Consider the following 19,223-nt stretch of genomic DNA (forward strand, 5'->3'; position numbering starts at 1 on the left):
CGGCCGTATAAGGAAGGCGGAGGACTGAGTTGTGACGGACTCTCAAAAAGGCCTAAGTATTCAACATAAAAAAGGATGAGGTTTTCAATTAAACCCGTATTTTTTCAGCGATGTTTTTTCTTTACTTTGTTACTCCATAACTCCGTCAAAGAACCGATTTAATAATTCTTTTTTTGAATTTTCAAAAATCATTTCTTGGCGGAAGTCTACGTCATAATACCTACCTATCTGCATGCAATATGATATCATCGTGATCATCCAGACATCCTTTAGCCATGAGGCAAAAAAAAGGTTACAAGTGACAATTTGCAAAATACCTAATCTGTTTAGTTGTATGAGAGAGACCTCTGAAAATATTTACTGTGATTTTGTTAGTTCACTCTGATTTTGTTGTGTGAGCCTTGGTTGCTAAAAATACTTGACTGACTCGTTTGTATATAAATACAACTGAAATGGAACACAGTAGAAGAGACTTATATCTTCCCTCGATGCGGCAAGTTTATGCATACGAGATGAGCTGATAATATTACTTATTTAGTTATTCTCTACTCGCTTCCCACATGGGTCTTGTACTACCGTTACAATATCTGTGATGTGTATATCAACCAACTTTAATGCGAATGTAAATTATTATAACACTAGCTGACGCCCGCGACTTCGTACGCGTGGATTTAGGTTTTATAATCCGGTGGGAACTCTTTAATTTCCCGGGATAAAAAGTAGCCTATGTCACTCTCCAGGTCTTTAACTATACCCATGCAAAAAATCACGTAGATCCGTTGCTCCGTTGCGACGTGATTGAAGGACAAACCAACAAACCAACAAACTAACACACTTTCGCATTTATAATAGGGGTGGTGATTAATATCAAGCTACAGAGATTATTATAAGTATAGTCCGCAACAGATCGAGATGGCAATTAGGGTATGAGGCGGGGGAACGCCCCGCACACCCGCACGTCACCCGCGCTCGCCCGCACCGGGTTACCGGGTTGGAAAAATTATAAAAAAAATCTTTCTATTAGGTACTATTTAGAAATATAAGTCACGTAAGATATAAGAAATTAAGAAATAAGAAATTTAAGAAATTAAGAAAATAAGAAATTAAGAATTTAAGAAATTAAGAAATTAAGAACTTAAGAAATTAAGACAATAAAAAATTAAGAAATTAAGAAATTAAGAAATTAAGAAATTAAGAAATTAAGAAATTAAGAAATTAAGACATTAAGAAATTAAGAAATTAAGAAATTAAGAAATTAAGAAATTAAGAAATTAAGAAATTAAGAAATTAAGAAATTAAGAAATTAAGAAATTAAGAAGTTAAGAAATTTAAGAAATAATGTTATAAAACAATACATGAAACAATTTATGAAATAATGTTATGTTGTGTTGTGTAATGTGTCTGGCTGTCTGTCTGTCTGTCTGTCTGTCTGTCTGTCTGTCTGTCTGTCTGTCTGTCTGTCTGCTAGCTTTTCACGGCTCAACCGTTCAACCGATTTTGACGAAATTTAGTACAGAGGTAGCTTGCAACCCGGGGAAGGACATAGGCTACTTTTTATGCCGGAAACTTTAAGAGTTCCCACAGGATTTTTAGAAACCTAAATCCACGCGTACGAAGTCGCGGGCATCAGCTAGTAAGAAATAATTACGAAGGGTTTGATGGAGTTGTCCTGCAATGCGTCGCAAGACAGTCAATTATCTGATAAGCCCCGTCGCCCTTCGTCAAAATGTCCTCTGAACTCACATGTTACAACCCCGTTACTATAGCAACGCCGTAAGAAAAATACCTATACTCAATCGAAAATCGAACCGCAAACCTAATTATTTGTTCCCATTTATTCCGCCCTTACCCTCCTATTAAAGTTCCGGTTGCCTGAAATTAATTTGTTGTCCCAATATATTGCCGGCAATCTAATTGTCTCGGCTAACCTTTGGAGTTTTAATTTCCTATCGTGTTACATGAACATCTGTGGAATGAAGGCATCTCTCTAGCTAATATAATATGCATATTCCTGTAATAATATCTAGAACATTTTTGTAAATAAAAGTTGCTCCTCCGTTTTTTTTTCAGAGTATTTTTCAGAGAGTGCAATATACTCTACAGCTCTCTGCTCTGCATGCTATAATATTATTCTCTTTTTAGAATGTAATAGAATAGATGTTTTATTTTTTAAATTTAATTTTTTAAAGCGCTTTTGAAAAGTCAAAAGAATGGTTCAGAACGCCATTTCTACCGTGTAAGTCCGCGAGATGCAAGTTATTTCTGTACCAAATTTAATTAAAATCGGTTAAAGAAAAGCTAGCGGACAAGCAGACAGATAGACACACTTTCGCATATATAATATAAGTATGGATATGGATTAGTAAGGATATCGATATACAGAGATATTTACATTCTACGTCTGCATTACGTCTTACGTCTACATTACCACGAAATAAAACACAAAAACTAGCCAAGGGTACTTAGAGCCTTTTAGAAAGCTACTTTATGATCCTTTTCAGTCACACTATTTTTGATAGAAAGGTCTCTATTCAAATACCCACATCAAATCAAACGCACTCCAGCTTCGGTCAGACGAATCGTCCACGGATTTGTCATCGGAAAAATCCCTGAGCGATCATAGACAAAATATACATTGAAATGAATAGATACGGTCTTTGTGAACAAATTGGTAGTGGATGTGGAATTGAGTTAGAACGGACGGGAGCAGCGGCCGATGCGACCCTTGTCGCGTCATCGAACTACAAATTGGCAGTTTAGTGATGTGGCGTTCCATGTATATGCTATGAGGGTTCCCAGCAAAGTAGTTCTTTATAGTTGATAGACTAGTGCTAGATCCCACAAGCACAGAGATAGCTTGCTCCCAGAGAATGACATAGGATATTTTTCGTCTAGGAAAACCTAAATTCATCCGAATGGAGACGCAGACATCCTCATTTGTTACAAAGATAGCTTGCATCTTGGAGACGGGCAAAGGCAAAACGGGAAAATCATAGTTTCCACGGGATTTAAAAAAACTATATCTACGCGGACGAAGTCACGGGCATCATCTAGTATTTAACAGTTTTTATTTAGCCGCACTTTTCTTTTTGTTTCATAAATTCATATCTCGTGACAATAGTTTCTTCAACTAAGTACTTGGTTGCATTCTTATGGAATGTAATGGAATCTTATGGAATTATTGACAACACTCTCTTCACAATCTCAACATAATCTGATGGAATTATATTAACGCCAGGTTCCGACTTCTCAAACCTGATACAGTATCTTGAAACTGATCTCGATACGTCAGTCGTAGCATCATCACTTTAGCTATGTTTTAACGACTACCAGAGCGCTACGGGCGATCGTTACAGCAAGCTTTTGTAAGAAACCGGTCAAGTGCGAGTCGGACTCACACACGAAGGGTTCCGTACCATACCATCGTACCATTACATATCTACTTAACATTAAACTGTATGGCAATGGAAATAGGTAATCTGTGAAAATTTCAACCCTCTATCTAACTATAATTGTGGTTCACGAATCACGAGATAACGCCCGCTGACAGACATAAAGACAAACAGACAGACGGACGGACAGACGGATGAACGAACGGATGGACAGCGGAGGCTTAGAAATAGGGTCCCGTTGGCACCCTCGGGCACGGAACCCTAAAAAGGAGGAAACTACACTGAAACTTCATGTTGTTGCACCATTCACTAGTTTCAACGATACTTCCGAACATAGATAAAACTTAAATACTTTTATCTGCATCTGCGATGAGTTCGTTACAAAGTGGTTTTTAATAGTAGTTCGCTTGAAGAAAATTTGCATTTCTTCGACCTGGCGCGAGCTTGTCTCCAATACTAATTATGGCTATGGATACACCTAATAATACTTATTATAATTAGTATTAAGTATATTTCGCTAGAGTAGATTTTGCTATCAGCTAGGTATACTATTTTTAGGGTTCCGTACATCAAAAGGAAAAAGGAATCCTTATAGAATTACTTTGTTGTCTGTCTGTCCTTCGTGTCTGTCAAGAAAACCTATAAGGTATACTTCCCGTTTACCTATAGAATCATGAAATTTGGTAGATAGGTAGGTTTTATAGCACAAGTAAAGGAATAAATCCAAAAACCACACATACATGTAGTTACTAGTTACTTCACAAAAAGAAATTTAAATGTGTTCACTAAAAAAAAATTAAAATGTGTAGCTCGTTACAATTTAATCTGTTTTGTAATTCTCAAATCATCGTCGCCCCTATATTATACAGTTTGAGATACAAGCTTGATTTGTTTGTATTTACTTTAAAATACAAGCTTTTGCGAAATGTACAGGATAATGAAAGTTCTGAGGGAATTGAAACCGTTTAAACCAGTATTTACCGTCCGGGCAATCAAAGGTGCGGGTCATAGACTAGCAGCTAATGAAACGCAATCGAGTACCTAAGTATACCTACTGTTCTGATACCTGTCCCTGTATAAATTCATATTATGAAATGAAACTAGCTGATGTCCGCGACTCCGTCCGCGTGAATTTAGGTTTTAAAAATCCCGTAGGAACTTTTGATTTTCGAGAACAAAAGGCAGTATTGAATCCCGTAGTAGCCCGTCCCCGGAATGCAAGGGTTCTGTGTATCAAATTTCGTAAACACATTTAAACGGATGATTCTTTAAAAATCCCGTGGGCTCCCCACGATTAAGGAAAGAAATTCCTTATAGCATCAGAGTTGAGGAGTTGGGTCCTTGAGTTCATTCATTAATTGAGGAGTTGGAATCGAAATTTTTATGGGACAACTTTTAGGCAAAAGCTGAAGTTTTGGCTTTGGCCTACGCAATCTGGACATTTCTGATGGTTGCCTTGGTTGCCTTTGGGTTTGTTGGTCAATCGCGATGTCAGTCATTTCTACTTCGGACTATAACAGATACCTACTAGAACTTATATAATATATCAGCGCGATATCATAAATGTATTGAAATAAAATGTGTTCCGTAAAACTAGTTAAATAACATACCTATACTTACAAGTTTACAAAACTAATCTCATACTCGATTCGCATCACGCATGGCTCAACAGACCATAAATCAATTTTTACAAGAGGCCGAACCTAAGTAAACTATCTTAATCGAACAAACAATATATCGATATAAAAGTGTGATAAGCTGTCGCAATCTCCCTCCTCTGAGGACTTGTGGGAGTGAAGTAGACATTTTCGTATATTATATTACTAAGGGAGACAATGGATGTACGCAATCATGATGTATTTTAACCAAGTTCAAAAAATATATATTGATTGCGGTAAAATCACAGGGCTATTACAGGGTACCTATTATTGATTTTTTTAACTTAAAAAAATGGGATGGGGTCTATCTCAAAACAAAACTAGTTCGGAATATAAAATTTCGGCATATTATGTACCTATAGGTATATACAAATGACCAAAACAAATGAACATTTTTTGGGGATTTCTTTCATGGTGTGTTGCGATGAATATTTCATAGGTTACCCATTCATGATTATGTACGGAACTCTAAAAGAGCGACGCCCGGCTCGCACTTAGCTGCTTTTTATCTTTTTTTTTACAATTTTACTTTTATTAATTTTTGGTACAAATAAACAAAAAAAAGATCAGTTCAACCTTGAGTCGTGAAATCCTTCTAAGGCGCTGCTGAGACCGACTAGCTCCTGGACTGTTGCAGCTATAAAAAATTAAAAAGAAAATCAAGGATTTATACTACGAACATTTTTATAGCATTTATATGCAGTAAGTCGCGAGCCGTGAGTCGTGACACCGGGAATCCTTTAGGAAGTAGTAATCCGCACGTCGTATTCGTAGTCCAGACGAAATCCATAATCCAATTACGGGCGCTCGGGCCTCCAAACTGCACTTGACTAGGAATTACTGCTGTCATGCTGGAAATGACATATGCATTGGAAAAATATAATAAAGAAAATTCTCAAATATACTTAAGTAGTATGGAAACGATTTTTCATAGAATATTAACGTTAGGTTGGTTATCGTTCAGTAACAGGATCGAATCATTTTTATACTCGTAGCTCATTGCATTAATTAAAAAAATGCTGTATTATTTTATATCTTTTACTTATTTTCTCTATTGTTGCTCATAGAAAAAATATATTAATCCATCAAAGTTATCTACTGTAACGCATTACCTAGGGTATCACTAATCATTGTTAATCATGTTATTTTATGATAAAATTGTTTTCTTATTGCCATAAACGGAAGAAGCCATTTGTGCGCTTTTCCAGTTGTAACCCAACTTCCCAAGTTGCGTCCCATCTTAGGCCACATCATCACTTCCCATCAGGTGTGATTGTGGTCAAGCGTATACCTATAATGAATAAAAAAATTTAAAAAAACCGCTTTATTAATAAACATGACATAGCATAACAGCGTGGACTACACAAATTTCAAACCCTGTTTTATTTCGTTAGGGATTGAATTTTCAACAATCCTTTCTTAGCGGTTGTCTACGTCATAATAGCTAACTGCATGCCAAATTTCAGCCCGATCCGTCCAGTAGTTTCAGCTGTGCGTTGATAAATCAGTCAGTCAGTCAGTCAGTCAGTTAGTCATCTTTTCTTTTTATATAGATATCCTCTCAACCCTGATCAGAACTTACCTAGTCATCATTTTCATCTTTGCCGTCTTCCACTTTTTTGTCTCGTTTTTGTTAACATAACCATTTGTAATGTGTTTTTTGGCATAACTTATTAGTTTTTAAAAATTAGTGAGACGGCCTTGGTTAATTAACATTAGTTAATACCGACCAAAATCATGCCCACAAAAAGTCTCAATGTTTTTTGATTTTTAAACTTAGCTAAGCAGCTTCCGCGAACGTATCTAATTGCTCGACCCTTACTTACGTATCTACTTATGGATCTACATCCGTCTTAATGACGTAAGGCAACAAAAATTGACAAAATACCCCAATAGGCATCGGTTTATATTTTAACGATTAGCAAATTTGCCCGCGGCTTTCGTGGTCATAGAAGAAAGTTGAGATATTAGAGATAGAAAAAGAGAGGTCATTTACAGAAGTTCAACCGATCGCCGCCGGCTTTCTACGGAACGCGGGTCTCCTCACAGAATGAGAAAGATTTGGTCATAGTCTACCCCGCGGGCCAACGCATGGGCCGTGATAAGCTGAAGATGGGACAAACAGACTTTTGTATCAGTATTATTAATATGGATAAGTTAGATAGATAGATAGGAGAAGATATTACTTCGGAGACCATTTCCAGTATTATTCTATCATGGATGTCGACTCGTGCCAAGAGTGGAGTGGCGTGGAGCACCTGGACGTGACTATCTGCTGGAGTGATCTGCGCTCGCAATCAAATGAAAAATAACTGTTGCTGAAAACGAGTACAGCTTAATTTATCGCGAAATCCTGTGGGCGGCATTTTAATTTGCATCATAAAATTTAATAAATAACTAGGTACCTACCTACCTACTTAATGCGATTTACGAGTAAATCATGCGTGGGGAGGTTGGTTATTTTATTTTAATATCTAGTTATATTGAAACCTACAGGGTAGGTACTTCCCGTTGACCTAGAATCGTGAAACTTGGCAGGTAGGGTAGGTCTTATAGCACAAAGAAAATAAAAAAAAACCGACTTCAATAACCACAAACACTAAAAAGTAAAAAATAATTTAATTTATTACCCAATATATTATGTATACAAGAGTTATTGTAGTTCTATAGTAATATTTTTTGGAGCCGGTGCCAATTAGCCGCACGAACCGTCTATCTACTCTTCATATTGTTTTGTGACTCCACATTGGCACCTCATTTAACACACGGCTTTGCCGGTAGGGTGGTAACTATTAGGCGCGGTCGTAGCATCCCAAAAGACAGGATTAGAGACAATTTAGAAATTACAAATTGCCAAATTGCCCGCCGGGAACTAAACCTCGCACCTTTCACTTAGAAGACTACAGCGACCTTCTCGAGACTATAAGCGGGTATAAGTCCCGCAAATTGGTAATGCGCGTGCCCGCCATTTTATTGACGTCAGCACTAGACTGAAGTTTCGAGCTGATGGTATATTTTTATTTCGGCTGACGTCAAAACGACGTCATTTCGATGAGACATGGTTCCCGCGCAATAGCAATTTGCGGGACTTATACGCAAACATAGATGGATTGATCAATTCCTACACTGTAGTCTGTACATCGATTAGGTCTAATAAAGCTCGCCGCCTGACCTTCCCGATCCATCACGGGTGATTCAATAACCAATTAGTACAGATTAGTTAACTACAGACGTTTGCAGTTCAAATTGAAAACAGGAACTAACGAGGAACACGGTTGATGCATCAATCTAACCTATGTTATGAAGTTTATTCATGTACTTAGATAGAACTACCTGATTCGTCCCGGCTTCGCATTCGTGGGCTTAAACTTATTCTTGATTTAGGAGGAATCTAAAAACCCAAAAAGTGTAAAAACTTCTACACTAGTAGATAATTTGCAAGTTTTTATGAGAAATAAAAACTGATATTTATGATGTACCTACTTATGTGGTCTAAGCACGGATATTTTGTAAGGGTTCCGACTTCCGTAGTCCGTACCTCAAAAGAAAAATGCATCCCTTATAGGATCACTTTGTTGTCTGTCTGTCTGTCGTGTCTGTCAAGAAACCTATAGGGTACTTCCCGTTGACCTAAAATTATGAAATTTGGCAGGTAGGTAGGTCTTATAGCAGGCGTACGTAAGGGGAGAAATTCGAAAACCGTGAATTTGTGTTTAAGTCACAAAAAAGAAAAATGTGTTCATGAACAAATAATTAATATTTTCAACTTTCAAAGTAAGATTAATATACCCAAGTGGGGTATCATATAAATGGGTTTTACCTGTACATTCTAAAACAGATTTTTATTTACTTTTAGCATAATAGTATTTGATTCAGGCAGTACTGACTGTACGAAACCATCGGTGCGCGAGTCTAAATCGCACTTGGCCAGTTTTTATTTATTTAAGTCCTCAGTTAAATATTGTAAATTGCAAATCAGTGTGTAAATTGTATCATCTCAATAAGTTCTCGCTATTGAAAATTTAATGAATAAATTAAAATAACCGTACGTCAATACACGTCGATGGCATTGGGAGAAGTTAATTGATCGAGTGTTTACAAGGACGCCTTTTAATTGGTCTCTCCAGGGTCTTTCATTCAGCGGTGACATGGCAATGGATCTGTGAAAAAGTGTCTCTGCCCACCGCAAAGGGTTTTTGAATTTTAAACGACCTGTTCGAGTAGTCTGTCTGCTTTGAATGACGCACTTGTAAAGCTTGATTTATTCGTACTGAAATATTGGTTTTATTTCAATAAAATTCGCGAGTTATTTGAGAAATAACTTGGGTACAAGGATGGCCATCCATAAACATCATTAGTAGAAATTATCTAGAAACGTTCAACATTTATAAACTTGTGCATGCAATTTAAGTTTGCACCTATGTACCTACCGCAAGACGTCGGGCGAGTTTCCATCTTATGTCGTCGACATTCCATCTACACGCACGAAACGTTTTGCGTCATCATTCCTCATACGCACGACTAAGGTTTGAAATATTCTTCCACGATCTGTGTTTCCTTCCAATTACAACTCGGGTATCTTTAAAACGTCTCATCTTAGGCCATATTAATATATCCATACTAATATTATAAATGCGAAAGTGTGTCTGTTTGTCTGTCTGTCTGTCTGTCTGCTAGCCCTTCACGGTCCATCCGTTTAACCAATTTTGACGAAATTTGGTAATAATATAGCTTGCATCTCGGGGAAGGACATAGGTCCCAAAAGCTTCTTATCCCGGAAAATCAAAGAGTTCCCACGGGATTCCGGGGACGGAAAGATCATAAAAATAAGTTTATTTACATACCTAAGTACTTTACTTTAGATATGTTATTTTATTGAAACTACATGAAAGATAATGTTTTTACTTATGGTGATTACGTATTACTCAGACAAAATTGACGGTATCCATAACATATAGTTTCCATATGTAATATGCATCTACCTACAGCCAGCTACGCGGGAGAACCGTAAAAAACTTTCACGTAGTCGTTTTGCATTTCAAACTCCGTAACATTGAAACGCTTTTAAAACCATTAAACAATAGTCAGTCGTCAAAGTGTCGACACCGGGGTTCCACGGGCATTGTCCCCGCACGAGACGTCCCCGTGTCCGGAACCCAATCATTAGTGTGCTCACTCGACGTGAAACCGATTTCATCCCTCACGAGTGCGCCTCTTTGAAACCGGCGCGCGGCGCAATATTGTCGAAAGCAGGAAAACTCCTTAGGAGAAAAAAAAATATTGTTCAAGTCGCGACGAAGAAAATGAGAACGGAATGTCGAGAGGCAATCGAGCGTACGAGTCTTACCAACCAATATGCTCCCACGTTTGCGTTATCGCTGACTCTGCGAGAGGAAATACTTTGCCTCGACGAAAACGCGAGCGAACGGATTAGACTCCTATCGCCCGCGGTTGTAAACTCGAGCGCTGCAACAACTTCGTTACAACTCCGTTGTTTTGTTTCTGGTCGGTAATATTAGTTTTAGTCAAAAAGCTATTTTTCAACCCGCCGTCGAAAGCCTGGCAAAGTTTTCTAATTTGGCAAATTCACTCCCAATGTTTCATGGAGTCTTTGCCTAAGGGCACGATGAAAGACAGAACTAAGTTTCTTCGTTCGCAATTGCGAGGAATGTTTATTTATTTGAATGGTCCTGAAGTTTAGGGGTTTGTTTTACGATTGAGGAATCTTTAATAATAGTAATTTTTATTTTTTTATTAAAAATATGCTTATGGCCCACATGGACTAGACAAATTTCCAACCTCTATTTTACCCCCATGCCAATATCAGCCCGATCCATTCAGTAATTTGAATTGATAGATCCGTCAGTCAGTCACCTTTTCCAAAATAATATTATAAATATATATATATATATAGTTACTGAATAAGATTTTACTGATAAATTATATCTTTGTTGCCAGGTGCTATTATTTCCCGAGGAAGGTTGGGCGCGGAGTGCTTCTTCATCTTACTGGACGTTGAAGCCCTGTTGGTGGCGACGGACGAGATGCAAAGTGGTCGAAGTAGCTGGAACTAGAAGGTATAGACAAAAAGTTTGACAGTGGCAGAATATTTTTGTTATTATGTACAAAGAACGTTATTAACACAAACGCCCCAAGGGCGGTTGCGCACTCATCCGATCCGAGTCTGTGAAAATACGTTCCAAAGTACTCATAGAACTACTTGTATGGTAGCTTATGACATATGACGTAGATATTTTTTATATCCATATTCACGGATTCGGATCCGATGACTGTGTGATCGCTCTAACTGCTCTCACTTTAGAGTTTAGCTAGACAAAACGCAAAAGCTTAAAATAACAACTCGACGCAAGAGATAGGGATAAGATCGTACTATCTAACCTGCGTTCGAGGCTCAGCCCTTTAGAGCCCTTTAGAGATTGGTTTAACATCGTCATTTAAACATTGCTTTCATGCACATTCAATTTACCTTAATGGTATTATACTTATCTTTTTTCTACAATGCTTTTTTAAAATATGAAAAAGTAAAACAGCAGCAGCACCGGATGTTAATTTACCACGGGAAGCTATTAGCACCTAAGAGAAGGTTTTAAAGAAAATTTAATGTTCCCGCGCTTTAGCAAGGAAGCAGTCTATCATGCGGCGCGTAGAACGTGCTTTTCGTAATTAACCGCCAGCTCCCAGCCTCCAGGTACAAGAGTGTTGAACCGTAGTATGACAAACGGCTGGGAGATTAACGTTGTATCATAACTTATGAACAAACCGCTTGATATGGTGCTAATTTTGTTGTACACAATCCCCTAAACTTTATTAAATTGACTCACAAAAAAAAGTTAAAAAAAAATCATGCTACCTACCCCTTTGCTCATAGGACACATAGTAAAAACGATAGCACTATTTTTAGACATTTTCTTTATTTTATTAAGTATTATAGTCATTAAAAACCACATGGGAACTCTTTGACTTTTCGGGATAAAAAGTTGCCTTCGTTTGTTTCCGCGATGCTATTTCTAAACTAGCGGCACGCTATGATGGCCGGTTTGACGTTTGTCCGCTCATGAAGTTCCGTATTAATTGATAACGACTTTGAAGGAAATAATTGTATTACTTTATTGACGATAGTGATGTGCAGAGATTCATAAATTTTATCGAATGTAGTTTTAGGTTTAGGACTCAAAATTTATTTATTAAATTGATTTCTTAAATGTATACAAGTGTAGAAAAATCAGTTTGCACCATTTAAGGGGTGAATGTACTTGTGAATATGAACAATTTTCACTATGTGGACAAACCTCTGAAATCGCAAAAAAATATCAATAAATTTTTAAAAATGGAATCTAATACGATCGTCACATAGGATCGCTGGCTAGCACAACTACTACCTCCGGCAAACTCGCGTCAATGCTCAATGCAAAACAAAGCAGTTTCGAATTGACGTTGCTTCGAAAAGTATAAACTGTCAGTGCAATGCGATTGTGATATAGTTTGACCTGGCTTTGGATTTCAAATATTGATACTGCATTACTGTTGACCCTTGCTCGTTAATTTGGACTCTGTTCAAGCCCTTTGTTGTGGATTTCGTCGATATGACCGAACGTACGCAGAGAACTGTTCTAAATAGTCAGACACGTGAGTTCCTAATACGCCTTCGTAACTATTTCGATCGTGAAGCTCAAAATGGAGGGCCAATTTTACCTATAACGTCAGTGGTTGAACGCGTAGCTGATGCGCTTAATATTGGACAACGAACTGTTAGACGGATAACTAAAAAAAAATATGGCGAGACTGGCACAGAAGAAAATAAACTTCACACACCAAAAAAGAGAAAACGAGCAAAACCAGTCGTAGGCATCGATAGCTTTGATGCCGATGCTATCCGAAGACATGTTTACGGCTACTATTTACAGAAGGAGTATCCAACAAGAAAAAAGTTGGTGCATTCACTGAAGGAAGCTGGATTATTCTTCGGTGGGGAAAGTTCTTTAACGAAGATTTTGAAGACCATTGGATTTCGATACAAAAAATGTAACAAACGCAAAATATTGATGGAAAGATTTGATATAGCGATGGCAAGGTATACTTTTTACGGCAAGTGAAAGAAATCAAAAATTGGCAAAATGTTGTGTTCTTGGATGAAACATGGCTTAATGCTAACCATACTGTAGGCCGTTCTTGGAACGATGACACAGCAGCATCTACTTCCAAAGTTCCTGTAGGAAAAGGATCGCGACTTATAATTTGTCACGCCGGAACCATCAACGGGTTTGTCGAAGGTTCTCTCATGGCTTTTGCGTCAAAAACCACTGGAGACTATCATGAAGACATGAATGGAGAAAAGTTTACTGAATGGTTTACCTCAATGTTGTGTAGCCTCCCTGAACCATCTATTATAATTATGGACAACGCCCCATACCACTCGATGCAAATTGACAAGCCACCTGCCCAATCCCAAAAGAAAGCTGATATCGTCGCATGGCTTCGTAAAAATGGCGTAGATGCAAACATGAATATGTTAAAAGCGGAATTAGTACGTCTTTTAAAAGAAAACAAACCAACCAAGATCCGATACGTCATTGACGAAATAGCATTAGAACATGGGCACAGAGTTATACGGTTACCGCCTTACCATTGTGAGTATAATGCGATTGAGTTGGTGTGGGCTCAAATTAAGGGATATGCTGCAAGACACAATACAGAACCCCCATTTACCACAAAAAAAATGCTAAAATTATTAGAAGAAGCTTGTGAACATGTGACTAAAGGAGACTGGGAAAAGGTTGTGAATAGAACTGTTAAATTAATAAGGGAAGATTATGAAAGAGATGTGAAAATAGATAATATTATAGAAAACGAACATATAATTATTAATGTATGTGATGATAGCAGTGACGACAGTGAAAATAGTAGTATGGACGAATCTGATTAATTATGGCCTTTTGTGGCACCTTTTTCGGTATCTTTTGTATTCATATGTTTCTTGTGTGCATATAAAGTATGTATATTCATTTTCGTTCAAATATTCAGTTCGTTCAAATAAATTAAATAAACATATACATTTTTGTTTTATTAAACCTATTTAATCAGGTACAAAAACAAAACTTAATTGTTTTTTGTTCGAGAATAAATTGACATTCCACATCACTATTGTAATGTGTCAAACCGGCCATCATAGCGTGCCGCTAGTGTAGGTTAAATTGGTTAAACCTAAACGAATGTGAGAAGGTAACAAGCAGACAAAAATGAGTCACTCTACACAGATGGCACGTTCATTTGAGTTGAGCCGGAAAAAATCGGATAACAACCGCCACCGACATAAATAAAACGTTACCCGACTCAAATTGGTGTTTTGCGTTAAACCTAAAACATAAAAATAAGTATGTACCTACTGAATCGAAACCTCTTTTGGGTTCAAATTTTATTCTCCGTAATTTTTGTTGACAAAGTCTGTACGTGCACCTGACTGTAATCGGTGTTTTGCGTTAAACCTCAAACATAAAACAAGTACTGAAACGAAACCTCTTTTGGATTCAAATTATTCTCCGTAATTTTTGTTGATAAAGTCTGTACGTGCACCTGACTGTAATCGGTGGTCTGCGTTAAACCTGAAAAATAAAAACTGGTACTGAATTGAAACCACTTTAGGGCTCAAATTATTCTTTGTAATTTTCGTTGACATAATCTGTACGTGCACCGAGAAGCTGTGGCGGGAACGCGAACGTGCCGTAAATAAAGATGGCCGACGCGGCAAAGGGCTTAGCGGGAATGAGATACTATTTATTAGGCACACCTCCGTTGGTTCACAGAATATTTCACCTTGCTTTATTAGCTCGTATACTCGCTTTACTACATTTCGTGATATGGAGATTTTAGTATTATTTCTCTGTGTAGTGTATAGACATACAAAACTTTCTTCGAGAGATGCTTGCGAGATCGTGAAACCCTCATTGAAATCCACTTCGAAGCTTAATAAATAAGTGAATACACAGACAAACGAAGGTTGCGACATTTTTAAGAAGAGTTTCACTACAAAATTACATAAACATACACACACACACGCACACGCACAAGCAATAACCAATACAAGGGTAGGTACGTACAAAAAGTTGTAAAAGTTTTAAGTTTTAATACAAACAGATCCATTAGAGCATAGTCCTTTTAAAAACTTACTCACAACCTTTTTTAAGATCGATTTATTTTTCGAATTATTTAGATATATTTACTAATTTTCACTTTTAAGTTGTACCTACTTAAGACTAGACAAAATTTTAGTTCCTCAAGTTGTAAGTGAGCATTGTGCAAAAGATTTCTCAGCGCCCCACGGCGATAGAGAAGAGAACTAAGGAGCCTGTAAGCGTTAACGATTATTGCGGGCTGACTATTTTGCCTAAACGACGCGTATTTCATGATAAAACCACCGTTAAGATCTCTTTATAGTTCGCAGTATTTATAGGTTTACGATTTAGCATTTATTTCGTTTAAAGGTACGGTACGACTACACTTTCTTTATAGTCGTATTCCTCATTGCTGAGGGTCATGAGTCGTGACTCCTTTCCATTAATCCCATAATGGCAGGAGTTCTCTTGGGATAAAATGCGGTGGGTTCCCAGCCAGATCCTTCCGCATACAACTTACTAAGAGAACGAGATTTCGCTTCTTAGGTTTTACAGTTATTATCAGATGTTAGTGATCATAAGGGGGACCCGCGACGGCTTAACATTATTATGCTCGCCGAGAAAGACCAAATTTGGACCTCCAAATAACCTGCATGAAAGTTCTCCATAATATTTTCAAAGGTTTGAGAAGCACTTGCCAGCATGACGGACTATGGCATTCTCATTCCGAGAGGAGACCTGCTGGGCGATTGTCTAAAACCTGCATCAATCATTATTACAATCTCAATTGTTCTGATTGGCTGAATTTGTGCGATTCTTGTTGCATTAATGCATTGTAGCCAATAGTGAACGAGCGTTATCAGAGATGATTGCGATCGTGACATTGTAGCTGTCATTCTCCCGCAATCGCGCAGCTGTGCTCAGTAGTAGATACACACGGCGATTGATTGATCTGAATAGGTGACACACAACGTATGGGTCACTAAAAACAATCCCATGAACTGATGAGGACGATTAGTTTGAGAAGGACTATTTGGCTTAGGTATGTACCTACACAATAGTAAACAGTTCCAAAATACGGACGATGTTACGGGCATAACTTAGTTTTAAACAGTTTTTCTTACAAAACAGTAAAGAAAATGCCATTTTGTTGTACAATTGTGAAGAAAATGCGACTCCCAGCTTTGCATCGTAGATACGTTCGTTTGGGCACTTCTATTTGAGTTCATTCCCCTTTTGTTTCGTTGCAAGTACCTACCAAGTTAGCTAGACTACACCGTACACGTAGCGATACTCTCGGCACCTAATTTCACAAACTCCCATTTCAGGAGCTCTACGAATTTCGCCAAACATTATGAGTCGGCAATAACGAGTAAAAAGTAGCGGAAAGGTGCGCGTAAAGGTTTTAATTCGTCCGTGGGAAGTTCGTAGGGCTGGCGAGATGTTTCGGACTATTACTATGGCCGGCTGTCGCTGACCTTTACGCTGTACCGATACAACTACCTGCGCTGGATCTGCGATTGCCGATCTGTATATGATGACTTTTGCCATTTTGATTTTTGCCATTTTGGCGCTGATAGCAACAGTGAACGTCATGCGAGCGTACTCGGAACTGAATGTTAGTGATAAGACATCGTGTCAACACGATTACCATTTGACACAAAGTGTCAATTTTAATTCGCGGTATATCCGGTAGGGAACTTCGAATTCACTCAAAAAGTAACTGTCATTTTGCATGGCACACCTCTTCCAGCGTACTTGTATATGTCCATTTCAATACCGGCTGCCATTACATCGGCAGTTAGGGTTGCGACGTACGTGTTGGATCTTCGCCCTAGTATCTGGAATACGTGATCGGAATTCCGAACGCAACCCTATTTGTCGGCACGGTACCGAAAAATGTCTGTTTCTTGAAAACGCAGGTCACTTATTTTTTTACAAAGAGAATTTTGTGACTGATAAAAATTGAAATCGTTCCTTTTCAGTTATTTAAATGATTTTTATTAATTTTTAGGGTTCCGTACCCAAAGGGTAAAACGGAGCTCTACTAATGTCACTCTGTAGCAAAACATTTTACATAATTAGGTAGATAGTTACTTAAATCCATACTAATATTCTCTTAGCGTTTATATGCAAGCTTTTCATGCCCTAGGTATCTTTGAACCAATTTTGGCTTGAATCATGGAGATGGGCTAAGCTCCGAAACTACTGCTCACGCATTTTCATACGGTTTTCACCAGTAGAAGGTAGAATTATATGTGACTAGATGATGCCCGCGACGCGTGAATTTAGGTTTTTAAAAATGCCGTGGAAACTTTGATTTTCACGGACTCTGTACCAAATTTCGTCAAAATCGTTTGAACGGATGGGCCGTGAAAGGATAGCAGACAGACAGACTTTCGCATTTATAATATTTGTATGGACTTAAAATAAACGAGCGTTGTTAAACCTTGTCCTATATTATGGTGATGATGCTGGTTAACTATTTAATGTTAATGTTTTATTTCATTTGGGCAGGCACAGCACCCACGCGCGGATGGTCGTGAGCGGGGCCAATGCAGTTTACATCGTGGGAACCTTCAAGCATCTAGGGATTGATGCAGATTTTAAGGTATGTCATCATCATCATGATCAATCCATCGCCGGCTCACTACAGAGAACGGGTCTCCTCTCAGTGTGAGAAGGGTTTGGCCATAGTCTACCACGCTGGCCATGTGCAGATTGGTAGACTTCACACACCTTTGAGAACATTATAGAGAACTCTCAGGCATGCAGATTTCCTCACGATGTTTTCCTTCACCGTTAAAGCAAGTGATATTTTAATTAGGTACTTAAAACGTACATAACATAACTCCGAAAAGTTAGAGGTGCATGCCCCGCACGCGCCTCTTTTGTTTTTATTTTTATTTTAACTAAAATAAAAATAAATGATCATACCTACAACAATATACAATTCATAGACATTATTGTACAACAGTAGTACTTTTTCGCCACTGTTTATTTATAAATATATTATGTATGCACTGTAATGTGAATGGGACGAGAATACATTTATATTCGGAGAATATCGACTGGTAAAGCGAGGCATCACGTATTTCCGGGTGGCCTTCAGGCTTCAAAGTGTCACCTAAGTCACAGACTAGGTGCAGTGTAGCTGGCGGCAAGATTATTATTTAATAAAAACCGGCCAAGTGCGAGTCAAGCTCGCACAACGAGGGTTCCGTACTACAATCGTATTTTTTCGACATTTTGCACGATAATTCAATCAAAAACTAGGACTTATACCTACTCACTCTCTGATTCCTATGAATATATGAACCAGGCACGTCAAACCCAGATTTAGTGCTCCTATTACTTCCACCAATGAAGTCGCACTTGGCCTAATTAATATTTGCCTGTCTCTAATTTAACGTCTTGCTACGTTAATAGCTGGAGCTCACGAAAGAGCGCTAAAACATTGCCGCTTTATGTTCTAATAAACTGACTCATAGTTTATTACTAGTGAAGCCGTGATAGCCTAGTAGTTAGAGCTCCTATTCGGGAGGTCGTGGAGTCGATCCCGGGCACACACCTCTAACTTTTCGGAGTTATGTGCGTTTTAAGAAATTAATTATTAACTTAACGGTGAAGGAAAACATCGCGAGGAAAGCTGTAGGTATGCCTGAGAGTTCTTCAGCACTTGGCCAGCGTGGTGGACTATGGCCAAATCCTTCTCATGCTGAAATTAGACTCGTGCTCGTGGTTGATTATAATGATGATGATGATAGTTTTTTACTAAAAAATTCGATCAAGCCAGTAGTTACGCGTTAAACTTGTTAAGTTACGACTATTTTCAAAGTTATATTCCCTTTTACCTTGAACACATTAGGCATGGCATGGCATTATACATGGCAAAAACACGGATGCCGGAAGGGCATTCCACACCTTAGCGATTCGTATCAGAAACGTTGAGCAAAAACGTTTCGTTCAAGTTGATTGAATGTCGACCACTTATGGGTGCCAAGTTCACGGTTTCTCGCTGTTCTTACATACTAGGGAGCTGT

The 19,223-nt window shown here is 38.1% G+C and overlaps 1 protein-coding gene and 1 long non-coding RNA gene across 4 annotated transcripts in view; one reads left to right on the top strand and one right to left on the bottom strand.

Moving 5' to 3' along the window:
* Window positions 1–19,223, bottom strand: part of LOC138403653 (uncharacterized) — a 95,346-nt gene that overhangs the window by 51,402 nt on the left and 24,721 nt on the right. The window contains exon 3 of one of the 2 annotated variants that reach the window (XR_011237871.1): window positions 10,984–11,120. The exons of the other annotated variant lie outside the window; for it this stretch is intronic. This is a non-coding gene — a long non-coding RNA (uncharacterized lncRNA). Of the gene's footprint in view, window positions 1–10,983; window positions 11,121–19,223 lie in introns of those variants that run through there. 2 annotated transcript variants of the gene reach the window in all.
* The window catches only part of LOC117991120 (uncharacterized), a 67,055-nt gene that overhangs the window by 41,237 nt on the left and 6,595 nt on the right, over window positions 1–19,223 (top strand). For both annotated transcript variants that reach the window (XM_069504992.1, XM_034978672.2), the window contains exons 3-4: window positions 11,009–11,127; window positions 17,698–17,791. In XM_069504992.1, coding sequence (XP_069361093.1) covers window positions 11,009–11,127; window positions 17,698–17,791 — 213 coding nt within the window. The remainder of the gene's footprint in view (window positions 1–11,008; window positions 11,128–17,697; window positions 17,792–19,223) is intronic.

Source organism: Maniola hyperantus, chromosome 19 (genome assembly GCF_902806685.2).
Source record: "Maniola hyperantus chromosome 19, iAphHyp1.2, whole genome shotgun sequence".
Classification (NCBI taxonomy): domain Eukaryota; kingdom Metazoa; phylum Arthropoda; class Insecta; order Lepidoptera; family Nymphalidae; genus Maniola; species Maniola hyperantus.